Source organism: Aspergillus mulundensis (assembly GCF_003369625.1).
Source record: "Aspergillus mulundensis strain DSM 5745 chromosome Unknown scaffold_9, whole genome shotgun sequence".
In the NCBI taxonomy this organism is placed as follows: Eukaryota; Fungi; Ascomycota; class Eurotiomycetes; order Eurotiales; family Aspergillaceae; genus Aspergillus; species Aspergillus mulundensis.
In genome coordinates, this window is record NW_020797897.1 from 878,785 (window position 1) to 902,051 (window position 23,267).

Below are 23,267 nucleotides of genomic sequence, written 5' to 3' on the forward strand. Positions count from 1 at the left end.
GCAGTACTACCCTTTACATGCTCAAACCACCACCCTGAGCCGCCTGACCTTGCATTTTCTCGCTGACCTTGATGTTGACCTCGAAGAACTTGCCGACGCAGCGGTCAAGGCAGACGGACTCGCCCTTGTTCAGATCGGCCTCGCGGTAGTCGTTGGGGATGCACTTCTTGGCACAGGACTCTGTTAACCTGTGGCAGAATTACGTGAGCTGGGGAAGTATAGGAATGGTGTGAGATGCAGATGATATCCGGATATGACGGTAAAGCCAAACGGGCCGACGAACCGGTTGAACATGTCTGTGACCATCTCGACTTCGGTCTCTGCGGCAGCAATCTTCTGCTCCGAGCTCATCTTGGGGGCGCCGCCGAAGAGGAAAGACATGGTGACGGTGGTTGGATAGGTTGAGCCTTTGGGAGCTGGAAATGGCTAGTTAGTATTCCGCGACGTAGCTGAGGTCAGAACGAGGCCGTCACCGCACTCACGATTGATAATCTGGATATGAAGACGATGATGGATGTGATGCTGAAATTATGCCCAGCTCCGACTCTGCGGAATAGAACTCGGAAGCTTGGGCTCACCGCCTTCGGGCGCGGGTTCTTAAGCTTGCTCAGAGCTTTCTCGCTCCACAACTTTTCGACACCTCCCTTTTTCCCGTGGATTGTGATGAATACCACTATCTAGACCTTCCTTCCAGCTCCAATGCAGTCGATACGCCCCTGGTGGGCTTCACAGCTGAAAGGAAGGCCTCTCTCCTTGAGGTAAGGCAGTTCAACCTCGCGTTTTCGCGTCCCGCCTTTATCTATCTACACATCTATTGCATGATGATTCAAGTCCCTTACAGAACCGCTGCAATCCGACGCTTGGTTTTCCAGGCTATGAATGCAAACGGAGCTATAAATTCTTGATCTCTGATTTTGTTCTCTTGGATATTGTTACTCGCCGTCCTCAAATTGGGATACAGTGCTAACCATATCTTCAGCACAGGATCATTAATTACACAGCGCACTAGACCTGGCCGAGCATTATGCCGGAGTTATGCGCAAGGGAGATGGAACAGCAACGCGGCCTCGACGAAAGAATCGTCGAAGAAGAAAGGCTCGTCTAAACCAGGGGCATTCGAGAGGCGGCTTGCTCAAGTGGCACAGGCAACTTCGGACCCGTATCCTCGCTTTAAAACACCTTACAATCCATTTACTGTTTCGGATTTCATACATCGGTACAGCTATCTAGGCAACAAAGAAACATTAGTAGATGACGAAGTCACCGTAACTGGTATGTCCTGGCCTGCGATGGCTTCGTTATGGATCATTATACTTAGATTGATTAGGTAGGGTTCTTACGTCTAGATTAGCCGGCAGCGGATTGATATTCTTCGATATCCACCAAGATGGCCAAAAGCTTCAGATATTGTGCAATTTACAACGACTAGAGTCGGCAGGGTTTATCGGGTTTATCTCGAAGCCGGCATTCAAGAATTTCTATCGTCTGCTCCGCCGTGGTGATTCCTTTTGTATGTTCCCAGTCACGACTCTAGAGTCCACAGGCTGAACCAGAATGCAACAGCTGTCACTGGTAGACCGCACCGCACAGAACGAGGTGAGCTCTCGATTGACGCGAAGCAGCTGCCTCGACTCCTTTCTCCATGTCTGCATGATATCCCGCTCGACGTGCATGGACACGAGAATTCGCCATACCCGCGCCATGTTCAAATGCTCGGCGACCCGGCCACGGTGAAAATCATCAAGGCTCGATCGGTCATTACGCAGCACATCCGCCAGTTCCTCCTAGATAAGTCATTCATGGAGGTCAACACCCCGATCCTGAACGCGATTGCCGGCGGTGCAAGCGCTCGGCCTTTCTACACATCTGCCACGGAATTCCCCGATAGACAGCTGTCTCTTAGAATTGCGCCAGAGCTTTGGCTGAAGCGTCTCGTGGTGGGCGGGTTCGACCGGGTCTTTGAGATTGGCGCCTCGTTCCGCAACGAGGGTGAGCAGCACTTCGTATAATCTCAAAATCGAAAACTAACTTGTTATGACAGGCCTCGACAAAACCCACAACCCAGAGTTTACAACCTGCGAGTTCTACCAGGCCTACTCCAACCTGGAGGAGCTGATGAATACGACAGAGGAGCTCCTCTGCAGCCTAGCACAAGTCATCATAGCAGACTTCAACAAACGCAAAGAGCCAGCCCCAACGCACATAGACTTTACCATCCCTTTTAACCGCATTGACTTTATTACCGGGATCGAAAGAGGCATCGACCGCCAGCTACCCAGCCTCACAGCCCCGAACGCGCTCGAGCAAGTCATGCAAATTTTTACAGACCTCAAACTCGAACTCCCCGAACCCCCCACCCTCCCGCGTCTTCTTGACGAACTCTGCAGCATCTACGTCGAGCCGCTATGCCAAGAGCCTACATTCATCATCAACCCGCCTGAGTGTCTTTCCCCGCTATCAAAGAGTTTCACCCACCCCGATAACGATCAGGTCGTTGCCGCGCGCGCAGAGCTCTTCATCGAAGGCAAGGAAATCACGAACATGTATGAAGAGGAGAACTGCCCGTGGGAGCAGCGCCGCAAGTTCGAGGATCAACTGAAGTTTAGCAAGGATGCTAACGAGCCCGGCGAGATCGACGAGGAGTATCTAATGGCGTTGGAATGGGGATTGCCGCCTACGGGCGGTTGGGGATGTGGTATTGATCGCCTTGTCATGCTATATACGAAGACGAAGAAGATTTCAGAAGTCTTGCCGTTTGGGAACTTGAGGCATGTTACGAGGCGTGAAACCCCTGGCTTGGTTAATTCTCCAGCTCAGGTCAAGTCCGCAGCTCAAGATAAGTCCGCAGCTCAGGATAAGTCCGCAGCTCAGGAGAAGCCGGCAGCCCAGGAGGAACCGGTAGCCCAGGAGAAGCCAGCACCACAGGATCAAGATTCATAGGTACAGATAGGTACAGATAGGTACAGATAGGTATGTATGGGTAGGAGTTGGTGGATAATCCGGTCTTGTACTATAGTGTGATATTCAACTCAGTGATACCATGTTTTGATATTTGTCAGACCCCAAAACAAAGAGCCTCAATATCACTATATGTAGAAGTGCACAGCACGATTGACTTTGAAAGAATTGGGCGATAACGACCCATGGAGACCCCGAATCATGCCATGAGGCCGCGATACCAGAGTAGCATCAAACAGTCGCAGCGGGGACGGAGCCGGCCGTAAAGCGGGAAAAGAGGGGAATGGGGAAGAGGGGCGCAGAAATATTTATTCTTCGTTATCAGGACCCTTCGAAGGCGGGAAAGCAATTTTAAAATGGCTTCGAAACCTATTCAACAGGCTCAGGCCGTGACTGTTAGCTTGCAAGAGCTGATCGAGGGTTCGTTCTACTCCTTCACCACCGTTGACAATTTTATATTTCCGTCAATTTTGCGGGGTATAAATGTTGAGATAAAACTTTCCAGGCACCGTCTCCTTCGACACCCTTACTGAAGCCTTCGGTCCCTCCTCGCTCGGCATAATCGTTGTCAAAGACCTTGACGCCAAATTCCAGCAGCTCCGCGCCCAAGTCCTTTCCAATGCGTCCTACCTCGCCGCGCTCGAGAACGATGAGCTCGGTATCTACACCCACTAGCCCAGCCAGCCCATTACTCCTGACTAACAAATCACTTTTGCGATTTAGAATCCCTCACCTCCGCGCAAGCCAAGTACCTTATCGGCTGGTCCTGCGGCAAAGAAACCCTACGGTCCGGCCACTTCGATACCCTCAAGGGCTCGTACTACGTGAACTGTGCATTCTACAAGGACCCATCCTTACAGGGCGCGCCAGCCGATTCGCACCCCGATCTCCCCGAGTACACGGCATCGAATATCTGGCCGGATGCTGACAAGCTGCCGACGTTCCGCTCCGGGCTTGAGGAGCTGTGTCGCCTGATCATTGATACCGCCGTACTGGTGGCCCGGGCTTGCGATCGCTATGCGGAGGGTAATATTGAGGGGTATAAGAAGGGGTACCTTGAGAAGGTTGTGCAGGGGAGTTTGACGACGAAGGCGCGGTTGTTGCATTATTTCCCTACGCCGGATGCTGAGGTGGATGCGGTTGAGGGAGAGGATGGAGATGACGATGACTGGTGCGCAACACATCTTGACCATGGGTGTCTTACGGGCCTTACGTCTGCGATGTTTGTCGACGAGGACGCGCACCCTCCTGCTTCCTCTCCGGCGACCTCGCCCCTCCCTGAGCTATCCGCGTCTCCGGACCCGAAAGCCGGGCTGTACATCCAGTCGCGGACTGGCGAGGTTGTCAAGGTGAACATTCCCAAGGACTGTCTTGCATTCCAGACGGGTGAGGCGCTGCAGCTCATTACGAAGGGCAAATTCCGCGCCGTGCCGCATTTTGTTAAGGGGGCGAAGGTGCCGAAGGGACAAGGGAAGATTGCGCGGAACACGCTGGCTGTGTTTACGCAGCCGAATTTGGGAGAGGAGGTGGAGGAGGGGAAGACGTTTGCGGATTTTGCCAGGGAGGTTGTTGAGAGGACTTATTGACGAGTTTCTTCTCGGGGTTTGGGGAGGAGGGATTGTGTGTTGGGTGCGCATTGTACATAGTGATAAGGGCATATAGCGTGAATTTCCAGTTCATTTGGTGTAGTGGGCTTGACCTCACATGAGGAAATATAAGTACATTGCTTTCTTGGAATATGCTAGCGCCCTTTCGACATCGAGGGAATATATCGTAGTTGATTCAGGAAGTCATCATTAATCGAATTCCATCCTGGTTCCGTGCTTCGGAGGGAATGAACTCAGCCCAGTATTCCCAACCTCAGTGTTCCTATTCGAATTTTGCTCGGACTCAGGAACATAGTCGCCGCCTTCTGTCTCCTCAGTGCCGCCGCGGAGCTGATCAATGCGCGCTGTAAAATCTTCCATCTCACTATCCTCAACCTCTGACTTTTCATTAACCAACACTCGACGTCCCAAAAGTGCGGTGGGCCGCTCGGATTCTTCTGAAGACTCTTCCTCCGAGCTTACCGGGTTGCTCGTGTCCACAGCTCCAAGTCCGGCACTAACAAGCTTGCTGGTCTTGCCAATCTCCGCAAGGCCGGCGGTACCCGTCTTCATGGACGGCCGTCCAAGTTCGGCTGGTTGTTTCGCAGCCCGGATATCAGCCTGGTTAGCGGTGCCATCGAGGATTCGGAGGTTCGCCATCCACATTTTCACGTCCCGGGATTCACTGTAGTGGCCGACGTCCTCACCATTCAGCGAGTCAATGCCTAATGTTTGAGTTCGGAAGTCGCCCCAAAACCAGGTTTTGCCCTCGGAGATACGCTCGTCGACACTACGTGAGTACTCTCTCGCGCGCAAGACACCCTGTAGGTCGTATCCCAGCGTGAGAGAATTGAATAGCAGCTTCATAGCGTCTGGTTCGTAGCAGCGGCCGAGGATCATATCCTGGGAGATATCCACAGCTGCGCCAGAATGCAATTCGTACCACTCACCATATCCACCCATTCCCACAGTGTTGAATACATCCATTACCTCATGCAGAGGAAGAGCCCGAGCGGGTTGCCCGTTGTTTGATATTTGGGCTCGTTGCATGTCAGGTGTGTAGAGCTTTCCTGAAATGCGAACCTGGTATTTCTCGGCAAGCTGCTTGGACTTGGGGTCATCATCACACTCAATGAGTTCCAATCTGATTTCTTTAACCACCATCACGTCTACCACGGGCGGTTTCTGCGCGCTATCTTCGACTCGATAGCCCCTTGGTTTGAGACGAACCGCATCCCCAACTGCCAGGAGCTCCGCACCGATGAAGATGCCCCTGCAATGTATCGATGCATTAGGCCATGTGCCCACGAAACGGTATTTATGCAGCAGACTGAATGATGACATTATCGTCATAGCATACTCGACTGAAGGGTGAAGCTTTTCGCGTGGAGTACCCTGCAAAAAGAGCTCGAAGGCGTTGAAAGGTTTGATGCACTTCAAAGCAACGTAGCCATAATGCAACGAATAGCTCTTATCGGTACCGTTGGGGTCCGGAAGAGTTTCGACCCTGAAACCAGAATAGTTTAGGTCCCATTTTTTGTCTGTTTTTTCCACAAGATCCTGAAGGACTGTTTCTTCTGTGGGGATCTGACCAACAACTCCAGCACGCCATTGAGGCTTATCCATCCATTTACCCGTTGTCGGAGAATATATCTCTATGGACTGGGTCTGAGTGTTCCAAACCAATTCCCCATCAAAGTCAGGTGTCCACAGCACGAGCTCCCCAAGACGAGGGAGATACGAAGGGCGCACGTCGAGTGTTTCCAAATACTCCTTCATTGCAGCTTCCTCGGCTCTCCAGTCCATGCTGAACGGCTCCGAGATGGCATTGTCAAGTACGCCCGCAAGCTTCAGCTTTGTGACGGCGAACTTGAACACATCCGGAGTGCCTTCCCTGTCGACTACGGCAGATCCTGCCCTTCCTGGTGGCCTCCCAGGTCTTCCTGGTCCTGGAGGCCGTCCTGGACCCCTGGTCGGTGGTCTACCGCGAGGCCTGCCACTGCCCGGTGGTCGGCCTGGAGGTCTTCCAGACGGCGTTGTGTTTGGGGTACCAGGAGGTCTCCCAACAGGTCTCCCAGGAGGCCTACCGCGTCGAGCAGTCCCCGTAGCAGCATCTGACGACATTAGAAGCCAAACATAAAACCTCCTCTGGGACGCGAACCTTTTTGTCGTCTTTCCAACTTGCCGCAGAGTTCACAAGCACATTTTGTTGTGCCTCCGCTCATTAAATAGTCGAAATGTGGAAAGAACATGATACTAGAAGTAAAGTAATTGCCAACTGGATGTCCCCACAGGAACTTGTCGCGCTGCGACTGGGATTAGCTTACCAACGAACTTATTCGGATTCTCGAACAACTCACAGTGTTAGGATCTGATAAACGAGGCCGATCAAAAACCGCATAGCCATCTGGCAGCTCATCAATGACAGAAATTACTCCTTGAATGGGAAAACTGTCAGTCTAATATTATATGAGATGCTTACCGGGGAAGGCAAGACAGCTTTGCTTTGTAGTAGAGATGCGGAGGATAACACATATTCTCGAACGGACAAGGAGGAGGATTGAAAGAGAGAAATCCATGAGAACAACTTGGTGAGGTTACAAAATCTACTTACCTGGTACATATGCACCGCGCTTTTTCAACCATAGCTCCGCGAGCTTTTGCCGATAATATGTATTATCGGGTCTTCCGAACCTCTCTTCAGTAGGCCATGTTTTTGAATCACCATCACTAAAAGAATGATCAATCGGGATCACCACAACTTGCTCGTCGTAATCTCCCGAATCTGACTGCGTAGCGTCCATACTTGAGGGTTGTTGACTATTGAATCCGGACTGGGGGGTTCCCAGAACCTGGGTGTTCACAGGATGGAAAGCCATAATTTCCCTATTTCCGAGTTCTTTCTATCATTATTTCAAAAGATAAGCGTAGTAGAAAGAAATAAATTTGAGAAACCGCGGCGAGTCTTTTCTTCTGTTGTAGGTAAATTAAATCGAGAAGTGAAGCTTGCCAGGCAGAGGGAGAGTTAAGTCACGTGATCCCGTTTAAACGACGATGGTTGCGAAGAAACAGACAATAATGATGGATACTGTAAGTATTGAAAGAAATGGAAGGTATAAGTTGATAACGATAATATTATCCTACTCCTACTTCTGTGCCACATGTGTACATGCTAGTTACCAGCTACGTCGACCTCACTGGGCTTCTCTTCATACGGAGGGGGCGCAAGCTCTCCGCGGTCGACCCATACCTTTTGAAGCTCATCTTCGATCTCTTCCCGGCGTTTTTTCCATTCGTCTACCTTGTCAAGGCGCTTGCGAATCTCCTGAAGTTCCTTTTCAACCCCAAGTTTCTCTTTGGCGGTTCCGATTCTTTCAAATTCCCATTGTTCCCCATCGGAGCCCACACTAATAGTGAGATTGAAAGTGTGATACTTTTTCAGTGACGCTCGCGTGGAAATGGTGATCACTGTAATCCCCCGCTCCTTGGCCTGTTCGTAGAGTAATCCCTCCACGTCGGAGGAAACGGCCGAGGTTCCTTCGTCGAGAAAAGCATAGCGAGGCTCATGGTAGAAAATCCGCGCCATGGCCATACGCTGCTTTTCACCACCGCTTAGGACATCCTTCCACTCCTTGCGAGAGTCCCATCCGCCTTCGCGGGAAGGAAGGTAGCCAAGGTGAGCATCGTCTAGGATCTTTTGGAGGGCGGAATCCGAAACACCCGCGTCTCGCATATCAATCTCAGTGTGAGGATATATGACCTGGTCCCGTAGGGTTCCCACACTCAGGTACGGCCTTTGAGGGAGAAACATGATGCCATCAAGCCCAAACCCTCTCGGACGGCTAACAAGACCACGGTAAACAGGCCAAAGTCCAGCCACGATACGGGCGATAGAAGACTTGCCAACTCCGTTAGGGCCGGAAATCAAGAGGTGATCGCCCGAATGCACAACAAATGACAGAGACTCGAGAAGCTTGTCCCCCCCTCGAGGATATAGAAATGGCGCAACAATAGGGACTTGTTCGAGGCGTACTCCATCAAAGCCATTGTAGATAGTCCCCTGGACATCGTCCAGCGAGAATAACTCTGGCTGGCCATTACGCGGCGGACAGTAAGCATTGGCGTGCACCCTATGAAGGGCAGCAATGAGACTGTACACTCGTGAGGTGTAGCCAGCCAACTCGGAGATGTCTTTGATGCTGTACATCATTCGACCACCGGCGTCAGCAAGAGACAGCATCAGTCGCTTGTTTGTGATGAACTCCTTCATGCGACCTCGTTCACGACCACTGGCTTCTGATGTGTCTGCCAGCTCCATGGCGCCGCCTAAGCCGCCCCAGGCAGGAAGGAAGACGGGTAGAGAGGTGACCAGGTACCCGAATGCAGACCAGGAGTATTTGAGTATAACGTCTTCCAGCATGTTATAGCGGATCTTGAGACTGTAGATGCCTTCCATCCATCGCTGAAGGTCTTTGAAGCTTCTGGCTAGAAACACACGCTCTGTATCGGCGCCGCCATAGAATGAGATTTCCTCAGCGTTAGCCAGTAATCTGGAATGTAAGCCCCTAAAGTCTCCTTCTTTCTTGCCCTCCACAGCTTTTAGTTTTCCGAACGGCGGCGAAAGCTTTCGCAAGACGACAGCGGTACTAAAGTATCCTGTGAGTATTCCACTTAGGGCCAATGGCCCCAACGAGCGGTACAGTTGGTAGTTGAAGACGAAGAGGTCCACCAAGGGCTTTCCCATTGAAGAGTAGAGTGCGGCTGCGGCTGAGCAGAATAAAGTAAGATCCTGAGTGATGAATTGATCGGGCCCTTGGCCAATACTGCCGTCAAGGTTCATCAGCTTATAGTAGTTGTTGTCTGCGGTCAGGTAAAGATCGTGGATATATCTCGTCAGCCGAGTTCGAAACGCGATGGATACCTTTGACTGGAGGAACTTGATCATGGCGTTAGTGTATGAGGCGAGTGTGCCAATGCCACACCATTTGACAATACCCCAGCCAAAGGCGCGCCCTTTTCCCGCGACGAGGTCCCTGACGATTTCACCATCAAGCCGTGCGATCAAGAGTGACAAATATGTACGAAGAAGCAAGAACACCCCGTGGCTCATTAGAAGTCCTGTCTCTTTGCTACTCCACCGCGGCACCATGATGCTCCCTAGACTCAAAAACTGATGAAGGAAAGCAAGGTTCAATCCAGGCTTGGTGGTCGGCGGTGGTATTCGGCCAACCGAGTCCTCGTCGCCCGTGCGAGCGGACGCTGGCGGGTTCAAGAACAGCCTTCGGTGTGCGTCAAAAGTCGTAGGTTTCGTGGGATAGATTATGACCTTCGAGGTCAAAGAGTCCTTATACGGCACGTATATGGTGCGAGATCCATCCTTGCCTCTTATTCCAGAGTTCCGGCGCAGTAATCGCTTCCCACGAGCGCGCTCGTTTGCTCTCTCCCGAAACCAGTTATAGCCTCCATATCCAGTTCCGATGATCGAAAGAAGAAGCGCAACCGTCGCGAGAACCTTCGTGACTCTTGATGAATGCCGTATCTTGCCTCGGAACAAATTGAGATAGTAGACGTATAAGGCCACGAGAGGGTCCTGCTTGTATCGTAGTGTTGATTGAGCCGCCATTGTGCCCTGCGCTCAAGCATAGAGAGCCTCCGTTTATTCCTGGTACCTTCCGACAGCTGACAATCTAAGCCAAGCCGATGATGGCCATCGGAACACGGGCATTTGCGAAACGTGAGCGACGATATTCTGTTGAATTGCGATGAAATCGAGAGATCCAGTTCTGACGGTGATAATTAAGTTGCTGGCAGACGTTGAACCAGCAGGTCACATTACGCTGAGGATGACGAGGGTCGTGGGGATCCTTGCATGTGAACGACCTCGGGCCCGAACGTGGAGAGGCGGAGCGCCCACTTCTCACGTGCGTTCCCCAGAAAATAAAGAAAGGACTGAAGATGTAGAGCTGGAAATGTCCATTCAAGAAAGCAAGATTTATTGAGACAAAAAGCCTACTCTTATCCCTGCTAGAATAGCGGTCCATGCATTGTATTCATGGTAGCAGGAGGACTTCAGTCAAACCAGGCGTGAGGACGGTGAGGTAAACAAGCTGGAGTAAGCTTATCTGTTGCACAGGAACATGTGCTCTCCAAGCCTACGTAGATGCATACCGAGAGTCTTGTAGGCAAGGATCTGGACAATGAGTCAGCCACCCATAAATCCATGTATCCATAACTTTGACTCCGTCTCTCTGGGATGGATGCAACCCACACCTGCAACAATCATCGGTGCCTTGGAAAGAGTAAATATCTGATATCCCGTCTCACGTCCAATCAGAATCTTTAGGTAAGATCCCCTTCCTCAGGAGCGGATCTGCCCTTGGGAAATCACATCTCCCTGGTCGCTGGCGGCTATCCGGACGATGTGATTTGGCCGACCCCAGCTTTCCCCAGCCACGACTGACACTATCGCATCACTTTGTTCAGCCTTGCATTGTTGGTCCAGACCAGAGCTTCCCAAGTTAAAGCGTTTATTGCCCCTTTCCTGCTTAGGATTAGATTGCCCCTTTCCATCTGGGTGCCCTATGCGAACTGTTAGCCTCTCACATCGCTTCGTCCCTGCCTAGTAGCGCACTCAAAGTACGAAGCCGATCAACCCGGCAATGCCAGCCCAGTGCTTCTCCCGGAGTTGTTCGCTCCCCTGTACGTAACTTGTAGTCTTGACTGTCTTGTAAGCCTGCATGAATGTAATAGACAGGGATGATTTTGACCAGATTCTTCCACTATTCTTCTTTGACCAGGTTGACCAGGTTAACTAGTCTGCATTGTTGTTTTATCGGTAGTATTACCCAGTCTCACAGCATCCTCGTTTCTCCGCAGATGCACCACTCACACTGCGAGTCTGCTCAAGGGTCAAGGTACGCCCGGCGCCACGTGACGGTCTCTCAGATCTCCAATTCCTCTGGGCTTGACCTCCAGGCATCCTGCGACTGACCTTCACAAGCAAACTTCCTTGGTCGCGTATCAATTTTATCTTCATATTGCATTCCACGACCTTTGCAGGGTGGGTTTTCGACAAGTTGAGTGCTGGTGAGCATTATTATCAAAGGCGGTGGTGGTCCGTGGCCAAGAGCTGGCTCAGCCTTAGGTAACCAACTCGCCCACGGACGGCCTGCTTGCCTCCTCCCATTCATCCTCATTTCAGGACCGCTCAATCCAGGAGGCGTCCCTTAACGCACCCTCTGAGCCGCCCTTCTCCCGGCGGAACCCTGGTGGCCTTCTGAGTGTGTGCTTTTCGATCCTTTGCCTCTACGCCTGACTGTTTTCTCTTACCGCTCCCATACTCGTCTTGTCGGTATCTTTTCCCCGTTGCCCCCAATGTTCGGCAAGAGCCCAGAACGAGGTCCGCCTCCATCGACTTCGAAGAGCACAGCAGAGGTGCCAATGCCTACCGCGACGGGCTCTTTAGAGCCAGGCAAGTTTCTGTGATCCTTATGAATGAAATCTATCAATACCTCTCATTTCTAACATCTTGTTTTCCCCGTTTAGGTAATGAATCGCCGTCTCAAGGCCGATCCGCGACAACAGATCGCTCGACCCCGTCGACTTACCCGGACCTTTCTGAGAAGGATCAAACAAACCCTGTGCCTGCTCAAACCCACGAACCCGCAACCGCCGCCCCTACCACTAATACCCCGAAAAAGCACCATCGACTTTTACCCCTACCGTCGCGGACATCTTTAAAAGCAGACAGGCCCTCAACATCCGATAGAACTCAAGATGGGCCACATGACGGATCCGAGAACACGCTTCGTGGTTCGCGGAGGAGTCTTTTGAGAGGCCGGAGGGACAGGAGCAGAGGGAGCAGCATGAGATCGCGCGAACAGAATGCGGACGAGCCCAGCCTAGAAGAAAACAAGACTGCCAGCCCAGATGTGCGCAACCCAGCAAAAATTGACAAGGCTGCCAAACCCTCACGCAAACTTTTTGCCTTCTTGAGCTGCTGTTCGTCTTCTGATGTTGACCCCGAGGATGGCTCTATTCCACCAAAGAAGACTTCGAGACGGCTATCCGTTGCTCAAACCCAGCCAACACCGGAGAAAACGGAGGTGAATGCGGCCGACTCAAGTACCGCAGAATCCAAGGCGCCGAGTTATTTCAAGGACGAGAAGCCGAATCTGACGGTGATATCCGACAAGCAGTCATCGAACCTTGATGAAGAGGGTGTTGCGGAGCCAAGCTCACAACTTGATGGAACAAAAACGACGACAGCGATACCTGAATCCGTTCAGAACCATACCCCGTCGGATACGCACAATGAGGACCAGACATCCGACGCACAGCCATCGATTCAACCGGCGATTGTCGCGATCGAACCCACATTGTCAGAGAAATCTGACGATATTACCAAGGCAGATGAAATCGCGGTCGAAGCAGAGAGTTCTGCGGTGTCCTCTCAGCCTGGTACAACAGAGGAAGATACAAAGCAACTCTCACATGATGACGAAGCAGTAAGGCTGCCTCCTCCTCCACCATTAGGCAAGCAGCCGGAAACATCCGTGCAAGAGAGGGCACAGCAGTGGCTATTACCTCCGGCTCTGCCGCATTTACGTGATCGAAAATGCTTGGTTCTGGACCTCGACGAAACACTAGTGCATAGTAGCTTCAAGGTCATTCTTCCTTCCCTCTGTTTTACAAATCTATCTGACAGTGTATCCCCAGGTCCTCGAGCGAGCTGATTTTACCATACCGGTGGAGATCGAAGGCCAGTACCATAACATCTATGTGATTAAACGACCAGGCGTCGATCAGTTCATGAAGCGTGTCGGAGAGTTATATGAGGTAGTTGTATTCACTGCTTCGGTCTCAAAGGTAGGTCTTCGTTGCACTGGTAGACCGTATGGTCACTAACTCCGCTCAGTATGGCGATCCTTTGCTGGATCAGTTGGACATTCATGGCGTCGTCCACCACAGGTTGTTCCGGGATAGTTGCTACAACCATCAAGGCAATTACGTCAAAGTCAGTACACGGCGCGCGCAACTCATTCGAACATAAGTATTCTGACAAGATTAGGACCTTTCCCAAGTCGGCCGTGATCTCCGCGACACTATCATAATTGATAACTCCCCAACATCCTACATATTCCACCCTCAACATGCGATACCCATCAGCAGCTGGTTCTCTGACGCCCACGATAACGAGCTCCTCGATCTTATTCCCGTACTCGAAGACCTCGCTGGTACCCAGGTGAAAGACGTTAGCCTGGTTCTCGACATTACGCTATGACATTTGTAACATCATTGCGCGCGACATACCCAAAACAGCTGGACTTTCCCTTGTTTGAATCCACACGCCCTGCCACTGCTTACTTTGACAAGCCACACGGGCGTTAAATACTCTTATCCCTGCCTAGATGCATTGGGAGCTTCATCGCTTCGCTTTTGAATTTGTCAAGGCGACTGGAAATTCTGCCTGATTATATATGCTGGCGTGCGCTTTTTTCCTTTTTCTATCTCCTATTTTTTCTCCTCCCCCTCGACAGCTGGTTGTTCTCCTGTACACGCTCCCAGCGAGCTGATACCTTTCCCGCTTTTGTCTTTTTGTATCGATCCCCAAAGAAAGTTACCCCCTTTTGCGTTGCATTTCCGCAGGCGTCTGTCTTGGCTATCAGCTGAATTTTTGCTGATATGTATACGCTGTTCGATTTACATTCCCTTGTGCTTGGCTCTTTTTTCCTTATAACTGTCTTTTACCCCCTTTTGTTCGACCCACGCCCCCAGAGGGCTCGACTTGATCATCTCACCGAATTCCCTACTACCTCTGTATCTGCGATCTTTCCCACTCCCACAACGGACCGCTGTCATCTTGTTGGCCATGATTTTCATTTCCCTTTAAATTTGATTTTGGAGGCTCCACAAGCGAGTAGCATCTGCATCCATGTCTCCATACCCATGTCACAGTTTCTGGTACTTTTCCATAGTCTCCCATCAACCCAGACTCCGATTAATGGTGGCTTGCATGTATATGTACCTGGTGGCGCGTGCTGTACATAAGAAGCGTTCATCGTTTACAATACAGCTTCATGTATCTCATTAGTGCTTATTTAGGAGTATTTGTGGACTGCAAAAGTAGTAAGCAGTTGCCACTGCAGAGTGTATGAGGCCGAGCATGATGCGGGCATGATTTGACTGGAGGCTCGTCCCGCCTTCCAAGTGCCGACGGGGACCCTCTCCTTCCCCGTCACTTCGGAGCTTGTCAAAATCTCGTCCTGCTTTTTATCCCAAGAAAATCATTGTTCTAAGAGTGCGCTCTACCGTTACCTGCCATATTCATCCACATCTTCCCAGTTACTCACTCTCCTTGACCTCCGCCGCCCCTCCCCCGCCGCATCGTACCACCATGAAAGACAGCAAAGGCTGGGATGGGAAGCTACGCGTCGAGCCCAAAGCAACGATAACAAACCCTGAAGCTTTAGAGGACCCAGACTACTCGGATTCTGATGCGCCGCCCGTGGAGGAGATTGATGCCGACGAGGGTGAGTCCACTGCGGCGGTTACAAACGCGAAAACGAACCCTTCAAACTGACGCATACATTCAACAACAGATCTGTTAGAGGACGAGGACAAAGATGTCGAGGTAAATCCAGCGCTTACGAAGCTGCAACTCGAACTCCGGGAAGCTCACGAGGCCTCAGGATATCGATCTCGTACATTGCCGCATACACTCAATTCCCGCTTTGCGGTTAGAACGATTCACGAAGCTTCAGGTGCGCCAGCCTCACTTCACTGTATTGCCGAGAAATACTGATTATGTGTCTCGGATAGCGACTATGTCTGCGCCAGAACCAAATATCCCGAATTGATTTACCCTCCGGTCTTGGTGAAACGCTGCAAGAGCTAGATCTTTACGACAATCTTATATCGCATCTCAAGGGGCTTGATGATTTCCAAAACTTGACGAGCTTGGATCTCAGCTTCAATAAGCTCAAACATATCAAGAACATCTCACACCTGGTCAAGCTAAAGGACCTTTACTTTGTACAGAATAGGATCTCGAAAATTGAAGGGCTCGAGGGGTTAACGGAGATAAAGAATCTGGAGTTAGGGGCCAACAGGATTCGGGTGAGTTACTCGACGGCGTTTGTCGAGTTTCTCGTTCTAACTCTGCGCAGGAAATCGAGAACCTCGAGACTTTGAGTGCCCTCGAGGAGCTATGGCTTGGGAAGAACAAGATCACGGAAATGAAGAATCTCGATGCACTCTCCAACCTCCGCATCCTCTCCATCCAATCAAATAGACTTACCAGCCTTAGCGGTCTCTCGTCACTCAAGAACCTGGAAGAAATATACGTGTCGCACAATGCCATCACAGATCTCGCCGGCCTAGAGTCAAACACCGCACTACGCGTTCTAGACTTTTCAAACAACCAAGTCTCGAAACTCGAGCACTTGTCCCATTTGAAAGAATTGGAGGAGCTTTGGGCATCCAATAACCAGCTGTCGAGCTTTAACGAGGTGGAATGTGAGTTGAAGGACAAGGAAAACCTAAAGACAGTGTACTTTGAAGGGAATCCGCTGCAGACGAATGGACCGGTTGTATACCGGAATAAGGTGCGGTTAGCCATACCGCAAATCATGCAGATTGATGCCAGTAAGTACAACCCTGCCACTGCTTGTGACCAACCTGACGTTATACAGCGTTTGTACGAATCGCTTAATGAGTGCTGTCAATGATAAGATAACGCCTGATGATATTTGATATTGGATGGACATCTTATAGAGTGGAAAATCCTGGAGCATTCTGACAAGTCACCTTGGATCCTACCTTCAGCTTAGACATCAACCACGAATCTAAGCCAATTTGTAATTTCTGGAAGAGTGGGTTCGGCGGCGCTGCTCGGCCTAGAAAGTCAGGGCGAGATGGTAGGGGCGCGTTCGAATCTGGTGATAGACTCATACGTCTCGGGCTGTCGTACGGCGTCCCGTGTCTCGATATCGAATCGGCGCGCTGCTCAGGTATGCGAAGTCATATGAGGCTCAATGTGACCATTGTCTTGAATCGGCCTTAACACTTCTCAGCCATCAATCTGCTTCTCCACTCTCGGGTCCGCACGCGCTTGTGACTCTTGTGACTCTTCTGACTCTCCCTCCTTCCTCTTAGCAATACCCTCCTGCCATAATCCCATCAAAGAATCAGCCCTCATCTGACTAATAACCGCCTTTTTAAATTTCCTCTTATTGGGAAAAGGCCCACTTTCTTTACTCGCCCTTGGAGCATCCGCCAAGTTCTGCAATCCAGCCGTCTCCCCCTCCAGCTGCTTAGCTAGATCTGTATAAGCAGGGCTGTTCTTGTCCTGCTTAAACGGGCCGTACCACGGGTTCCGAGACATCACCTCTTCATGTATAGAGGGCGCGTGGTCTATGTTGCATCGGATGGTCCGATCGGATTCTACATCGTCCGGCGAAATAGAGGCTCGCGGTGGAGTGTCAATGGTAAGAGGAGAAGCATCGATTGCGTGTTGCGCCGCCGACGGAGTGTCGAAAATCGCGTCGATGTCCCAGCCGGGTCCGTCACCTGGTGATAGTTGTTCTAGGCGTACTTTTGTTGGCAGTTCACCAGAAGCTTTCAATCGTGCCTGTCAAGTAGATCCGATTGATTAGCCTTCACTTCAATTCGTCCCATTGGGTGTCCCTTGTTTCTCCCTCTCCTTCAATCGGAAAGGGCTAGTATGGCTAGTATTTACCTGTACGTGCCTATTATTTATCCGCAGGAGCGACGCATTGCGGAAGTGCACGACCTCGCCGAATTTCTGGAGCGCGGCGAGAATCAATCGCGACTCGGCGATGTTGCGGACCGGTCGGTTCGTTGTAACTTTGATGGTGCGTTCGCTGAGCAACTGTATGTTCTTGACGAAGGACATTATGGGTTGTAGGCTCGTTTTCGAGCTCTTGGGGTCTGATGCTTATGGAGAAAGGGAAAAAGAGCGGAGGTTCCAGCGGAGTGTTTATCGGGGAACGAAGCGGGTCTTGGCGTTTTAGGTATACTTCCTCCAGACCTTATCGCTTCGAGTAGTTACATGTTTCTGATGTTGCTTCATCCAGGAATACTTCCATCAAATATGCTGATGCTGGTTCATTCTCTTCTGATAGTAAGGTTTTCCTTGCAAGAGATAAGGAACAATGGCAGTAACAAATAAAGAGTAATAAATAAAGCACACCAAACTCATGCCCTTACAATGAGTCCCATTCATCACAATGCCTTTCAGCCGACTGCAGACAAAGAAGACGAAAAGGTATATCAACCTGGTAAATTCCATCCAGTGCAATCCTCTTCAGCAGCAACTGGCAATATGACTACCTCCACCCACCTCGACCTGTACGCAGCCCATTGGATGGGCTCACTGAGCCCAACCTTCAACTCGCCAGACACGCGCAACTTGCTCTTAATCGTCATTCCCAGCGACTCTTCATCAGGGGGCACGGCGTACATGATCGAAGCCACCCGGTCGCACTATCAGCTGTGGACTGAAGCTAATATGGACCGAGAGCAGTTCACCAACAAGGTCCGCTATATTGGCACATTCCCTGTGTCAGCTACAGATGCGAATGGCATTGCGGAGGAGTGCGTCCCTCTTATCGTGCAGCGTCTGAAAGAGGATGGCGCTCTAAAGGGTACGCCTTTGGAACAGGTGCGTGCTTCTTTCTTGAGTGACTTTCAGCAGGTGCTTTGTGATGAAAAGGAGCATGGCGCTGAATTGGCTGGGTGGTTGGTTCGAGCAGGCGCAGCCTTTATACTAGGATTTGCCATTGGAGGGGGAGAGGTGCCAAGTACATCCAAAATGCTTCTTGGTTGTGTGCTTTGGGTGCTTGGGCTTGGGGCTGTGGGGTTGAGGCTTTATGCTTGATATCCCTCATTTACCTTAACTGAAGTCTTGTATGTATCGGACATAGATTGCATGAATTTAAACAGACATTGTATACGATAAATATAATCATCCATCCTAGAAGATAGTAATGGGCAGGTCGTACTGTTGACCGTTAGCAGGTGAATCTTTGACAAATGCTCGAAACAAAGTACTCACGCTATGAGGATCATTAAACCGTAACCCGCGATCCAGCGCACTAATAGCCTCGATCTCTTCCTCCTTAAGATCAAACCCAACGACGTCCAGATTCTCCACCAACCGCTTCGGATTGTTGCTCTTGGGGATGACCGCAATGCCCCTTTGCGTCGCCCACCTCAGTAACACCTGCGCCGGAGTCTTTCCATACTTCTCCGCGAGGCTCTTGATAGCCTCATGCTCAAACAGAGGCTGTGCCCCTTCGGCGTGCTTCACATTCAGCTCAATAAAGCTCAATGGCCCAAACGACGAGTACGCCGTCACGGCAATGCCCTCACGCTTAGCAAACGCCACAAGCCGCTCCTGCGTCAGGTACGGATGGTGCTCAATCTGCAGCGTCGCAGGTCGAATCCGCGCATACCGCAGTAGATCCAGCAGCAATTGCGCGCTGAAGTTACTGATCCCGATGCTCCGGGCCAAGCCCTTATCAACAAGTCCCTCCATAGCAGTCCACGTCTCCTGGATCGTGGCCTTGCCAAGCTCGACCTTTCCTTCGGCGTTCTCCCAACCGGGTGGGTAGCGGACCTCGGGGTCGACGTATGTGAGCGAGACTGGAAAGTGAACGATGTACAGGTCAAAGTAGTCGATTCCCCAGTCGGCTAGCTGTTTTCGGGCAATGGGCTCGACGCGCTCGCCGTCGTGGAAGCTGTTCCAGAGCTTGGAGACGATGAAGAGGTCTGAGCGGGTCACGATGCCTTCTTTAATGGCGCGGGCGACGCCCTGGCCGGCTTCGACTTCGTTGCCGTAGTCTGATGAACAGATTAGTTTGGCCTAGCTGTGTTGCTTCAGAAGAAGAGAGGAAGTACCACATGCGCCATCAAACAGACGGTATCCGGCCTTGATGGCCTCGTAGACTTGGTCTGCGCAGGTGTCGTTGTTGACCTTCCATAAGCCGAAGCCCACTTGGGGCATGTCGTAGCCGCTGTTGAGCTTGATGAGAGAGGTCGACATCTTGGATAGCTACCCTTTGTTGACGATGTGAAACGGCTTGAAGGATTAACGATTAACGTGAGGTCGGTCAAGGAAGAGAAGAAGACTTCGGGGAAAGACGAGAATGAGGACACGCCTCGCAAAAGATTACTTAACCTCCCATGGCCCCTCCGTACCGAAAGGATAAAGTGAGCCGTAAAGAGTAGGTGGAATGGTGAGGAGGCTAAAGTGGCCGGCTGTATGCGCAGTGGGGGTGGGGATCGTCTCGCCGGCTAAAATGGACGCCGGATAAATTCGCTTTCTAGGTACTCAGAATTGAGCCCCGACGAGATTTCCCGCCTGTGAATGGTGAAGATGGTGTCTCGGAGAGGGTCTATTGGAAGGAAATCGGATCATTTTACTCAATTAGAACTGTTGGTATTGAAGTATTGGATATTAAACTAACAGAGAGTATCTCCAAGCAAAAAAGCATGGACTATAGGGCTCCACAGTTATAGTACAGGAAGTAACAGGATAAAAACAAAAGAGGGGCAACAGGGAATCATAGAAGAAAAGAGAACAAAGAAAAGTAAAAAAGGGTATAAAAGTATTATACACTTTTGTGCAGCCATGATTATCATTATGATTACAGGCGACCCTGGTTTGTAGTGCACGTCCAAGCCCTAAGTAGGCAAGCAGTGCTCTAGACAGCCTCGACCGCAGTATGTTCAGCGTACGCTGGAGAAGTATGTTCGGGGCCCGCCCCGTCCATACCGGGATCAGCAGATAGTCCACCGACAATTCCGACGAGATCATCCGGGGCCAGTAGCCCGTCAAAACTGTGGTTCTGGTGCGACTCGCGCGACACCGTAACGGAGTGATCGGACGTAGTGAACGGGAGGTGGTGGTAGTTGCCACCGCTAGTGTCTCCCGGAATTGATGTGCTGGAGTTCGACCATGGTGCGTGGGTGTGGCTAATTTCGTCGAGAGACTGGGTGCTCGGGACGAAGAAGTTGTTCAACGTAGTGCTGCTGGTGTGGTCATGCAAGCTCGCTGAGTGATGGTGTGGCGGCACATAGTGGCTCTCGTGGCCGAGTCCGTATGTTCCGAGGTTGGGTAGTGATAGATCGGAAATCTGGAGCATCACCGGTGCACCACTGGACACATTGATGCCGGTCGGTTGGCTAGTTACTTGCTGCGTGAGGTTGGGAAAGGGGTCCAGCACGGATGTTGCGGCAGTCTTATCCGATAGCCCTTCTTCCGGTTTTGTGATGCTATTCAAAAAATCAAAGGCCCCGGCGGAGTTGTATAGGCTATTGACATGGTCATGGGAAGGTTGGTACAAAGACCAGGACTGTTGTGAGGGGGCAGAATGATGTAGTAGGTCATGGTGTTGAGGCGGTGCCTGGTATAAGTTTGGAGTAGGCTTGCTGAGCAGGATCGATTCCAAGGATAGAGGAGGAAGGTCAATTGCAGTGCTTGGTCTAGGGCTGTTGGTCAAGCCACGGTCTGGCGATGTTACCAGTTTTCGCCATGTTGTTGTGCCGACCTCATTTGGCCGAGTCTGGCGGAACTTCCAGACGACGATGGCCATTCGCTTGCTTTCTTCAACAAGTGAACCTGGATAATTGTTCTGGAGACGTCGCAGGCTGGGAGGAACAGTGGCCCGGATCTCCTGCACTGCAGTCAAGGTGTGGAAGTACCGCCGGATACGCTCGTCAGCAGCATGGTGATGTCCGGTGCTCTCGGATTCTCGCTTGTCTTGAGTGAGTTTTGTGAAGGTCTTCGCCCACCATGATGACTCGAATGGCGGCTTAACCTTTGTTGTATGAGGCTTGGTGAGGTTGTGGTAGGCTTCCATCGTTCGAGTCCCGTCTTCATAGATGTAGGTGCTACACGTCCAGTTCTCCATCTGGTTGATCATCGGTGCGGTTCCCGGTGTAGGGTTTGCGATGTCAAGTTCCAGGTGAATACCCAATCTTGAGCCAATGGGAGGAAAGTCATCCATCAGCTCGAGGTCAGTCTCAAGAAGAATAATCTCACAGTTCAGCGGATCATTCACGTCAGAGAGTGAAGAATTCAAGTAAGGGAAGGACATCCGCCAATTCTTCATATTTTCCAGCGGCATGGGCGCTTGATGTTGGTCACCCTGCAGGCGGGTATACACATGGAACGCATCGTCAATACGATCTGGCTTGTTTGGGGCGCTAACCCACATGTCAAAGCTAAGGCCTTGGACTGTGTTGCTGCTTGTTTCTTGTTGGGTTGATATAGAAGGGTATTGAGGTAGTTGCAAGTCCGCAGAGTAAGGAGGCATCAACCTCATGGATTCGGAATAAGAAGGGGTTACGTGGGTGCTGTAGTGGCTCGATGGTAGATGGTCCATTGAAGTCCTCCACCTCGGTCCAACTGGCTGATTTTGGGCGGTTGAGCGATCTGCTTGCTCCCGGACGAGTCTTTCCCCTTTGGTTTGTCAGGGCAATGTCATCAATATCACGTCTTGCAACTTACAGTCGGGGTCACCCTTGAGAAATGAATCGAGTACTTGCAGGTGACTAGACACTTGCTTCCTGGTCCTCCGCTTGCCAGTCAACTTGTAGATGTACTCCGCAATCAGTTCGTTCCGTCCATAGGACTTGCCACGTTCGGACCACTTTCGTCTGCCCATAGGCGGGTTCGCCTCAAGTGCTAGAATTTGTCAGTTGTATGAAAAGCTGGACGCGAACAGGCTTTTCTTACCCTGCTGAAAGGCATCCTCAAGTTCGTCAGACCATACTGGCTCACCATCTTTGCCAGTATCCCGGCGCGGCCGAGCCCTGTACTCGAGATACTTCTGTGACTTCAGGTAACTTCTCGCTCTTCTGGATCCAGCATATGAAGAGGCATTCGATTGAAGACGTCGAAGCTTCTTCACTTGGTATCGATGGTTTAGAAGCTGGGGATGGTAGAGACCAGCAGTAGCTGTAGGCAATGGATGGCTTGGGACCGGGACCGGGGGATGAGGGTACTTCAAAGTGTAGTGCTGAAGAGGGTCATCACGTCCAATAGTGTCATGGTGAGCAAGGCTATCAGAGTAGGTCTGTACGTTCCCAGACGTGTTCTGAAGAGCTCGTTCTGAATGGGCTCCTACACTCTCCAGGGCCGCTTGGTTTTGGGATACCATGCACTCGGATTGCCAGTCGGTAGCCATGGAGCAGGCCCCAATATTTGCTCTCAAGAATGAGAACAAATTCCAACGACGATGTGTTGAGAGCTGTCCAAATGTTTACCGTCTGGCAAAGAACGCAGAAGGCAGCAAAACAGCAATGAAGAACGTAGATGGTCGAGGAGAGAATGTAAGAGCCTGGGAAAGAGAATGTGGAAGCGAGCAGCATGGTGTTTATACGAGAGAGATCAGGAATCCCCCTGGAGAAGGAGGGTGGATGTGTCCCCAGTAGTAGCATTGCTCGAACACGCTGCTTGTTTGCGGGTACATACCCCTCTAGGGCAACATGGACTAGTCCCTCAAGGCGGAAGAAGCTCCTGCTACGGTTCACGCGTAGAACCAAGGTCACGAAGAAGGGCAGACAGCGACTGCTCGGCCGTAGCAAATCAGACAGGACGAGACTCGATGGAAACCAATGCAAGGGGCGTTCAGGGAGAACCATCCTATCAACGACTGTTCGGAGATTTTGCGGGTGAGCAGGATGGCTGCCGAA

General features: G+C 51.2%; 11 protein-coding genes across 11 annotated transcripts; 5 read left to right on the top strand and 6 right to left on the bottom strand.

The window, feature by feature from the left end:
* Nucleotides 1-13: 13 nt before the first annotated feature.
* Nucleotides 14-381, bottom strand: DSM5745_08142 (Tim10/DDP family zinc finger protein; the record flags this gene model as incomplete). Its single annotated transcript, XM_026750158.1, has 2 exons — nt 14-188; nt 284-381. The coding sequence occupies 2 exons, from the start codon at nt 379-381 to the stop codon at nt 14-16; spliced, it is 273 nt and encodes a 90-aa protein (XP_026601162.1).
* Nucleotides 382-1,289: 908 nt separating this feature from the next.
* On the top strand, nt 1,290-2,940 carry DSM5745_08143 (putative lysyl-tRNA synthetase; the record flags this gene model as incomplete). Its single annotated transcript, XM_026750159.1, has 4 exons — nt 1,290-1,297; nt 1,347-1,510; nt 1,564-1,989; nt 2,042-2,940. 4 exons carry the CDS (start codon nt 1,290-1,292, stop codon nt 2,938-2,940), a joined length of 1,497 nt encoding a protein of 498 aa, XP_026601163.1.
* A 374-nt stretch (nt 2,941-3,314) lies between these two features.
* Nucleotides 3,315-4,544, top strand: DSM5745_08144 (uncharacterized protein; the record flags this gene model as incomplete). Its single annotated transcript, XM_026750160.1, has 3 exons — nt 3,315-3,378; nt 3,464-3,616; nt 3,682-4,544. The coding sequence occupies 3 exons, from the start codon at nt 3,315-3,317 to the stop codon at nt 4,542-4,544; spliced, it is 1,080 nt and encodes a 359-aa protein (XP_026601164.1).
* A 210-nt stretch (nt 4,545-4,754) lies between these two features.
* Nucleotides 4,755-7,423, bottom strand: DSM5745_08145 (uncharacterized protein; the record flags this gene model as incomplete). The annotated part of the gene is made up of 4 exons (XM_026750161.1): nt 4,755-6,658; nt 6,706-6,850; nt 6,905-6,981; nt 7,159-7,423. 4 exons carry the CDS (start codon nt 7,421-7,423, stop codon nt 4,755-4,757), a joined length of 2,391 nt encoding a protein of 796 aa, XP_026601165.1.
* Nucleotides 7,424-7,716: 293 nt separating this feature from the next.
* pxa1 (putative peroxisomal ABC transporter (PXA1)) lies at nt 7,717-10,167 on the bottom strand (the record flags this gene model as incomplete). Its single annotated transcript, XM_026750162.1, has 1 exon — nt 7,717-10,167. The coding sequence occupies one exon, from the start codon at nt 10,165-10,167 to the stop codon at nt 7,717-7,719; it is 2,451 nt and encodes an 816-aa protein (XP_026601166.1).
* A 2,242-nt stretch (nt 10,168-12,409) lies between these two features.
* On the top strand, nt 12,410-13,827 carry psrA (putative general stress response phosphoprotein phosphatase Psr1/2; the record flags this gene model as incomplete). The annotated part of the gene is made up of 4 exons (XM_026750163.1): nt 12,410-13,210; nt 13,263-13,412; nt 13,462-13,560; nt 13,615-13,827. 4 exons carry the CDS (start codon nt 12,410-12,412, stop codon nt 13,825-13,827), a joined length of 1,263 nt encoding a protein of 420 aa, XP_026601167.1.
* Nucleotides 13,828-14,940: 1,113 nt separating this feature from the next.
* DSM5745_08148 (putative protein phosphatase PP1 regulatory subunit Sds22) lies at nt 14,941-16,257 on the top strand (the record flags this gene model as incomplete). Its single annotated transcript, XM_026750164.1, has 5 exons — nt 14,941-15,076; nt 15,146-15,282; nt 15,366-15,662; nt 15,713-16,190; nt 16,238-16,257. 5 exons carry the CDS (start codon nt 14,941-14,943, stop codon nt 16,255-16,257), a joined length of 1,068 nt encoding a protein of 355 aa, XP_026601168.1.
* Nucleotides 16,258-16,614: 357 nt separating this feature from the next.
* DSM5745_08149 (uncharacterized protein) lies at nt 16,615-17,460 on the bottom strand (the record flags this gene model as incomplete). The annotated part of the gene is made up of 2 exons (XM_026750165.1): nt 16,615-17,175; nt 17,284-17,460. 2 exons carry the CDS (start codon nt 17,458-17,460, stop codon nt 16,615-16,617), a joined length of 738 nt encoding a protein of 245 aa, XP_026601169.1.
* Nucleotides 17,461-17,889: 429 nt separating this feature from the next.
* DSM5745_08150 (uncharacterized protein) lies at nt 17,890-18,444 on the top strand (the record flags this gene model as incomplete). The annotated part of the gene is made up of 1 exon (XM_026750166.1): nt 17,890-18,444. The coding sequence occupies one exon, from the start codon at nt 17,890-17,892 to the stop codon at nt 18,442-18,444; it is 555 nt and encodes a 184-aa protein (XP_026601170.1).
* Nucleotides 18,445-18,540: 96 nt separating this feature from the next.
* DSM5745_08151 (aldo/keto reductase) lies at nt 18,541-19,611 on the bottom strand (the record flags this gene model as incomplete). Its single annotated transcript, XM_026750167.1, has 3 exons — nt 18,541-18,567; nt 18,622-19,409; nt 19,467-19,611. 3 exons carry the CDS (start codon nt 19,609-19,611, stop codon nt 18,541-18,543), a joined length of 960 nt encoding a protein of 319 aa, XP_026601171.1.
* A 661-nt stretch (nt 19,612-20,272) lies between these two features.
* abaA (transcription factor AbaA) lies at nt 20,273-22,759 on the bottom strand (the record flags this gene model as incomplete). The annotated part of the gene is made up of 3 exons (XM_026750168.1): nt 20,273-22,032; nt 22,081-22,257; nt 22,309-22,759. 3 exons carry the CDS (start codon nt 22,757-22,759, stop codon nt 20,273-20,275), a joined length of 2,388 nt encoding a protein of 795 aa, XP_026601172.1.
* Nucleotides 22,760-23,267: the final 508 nt, after the last annotated feature.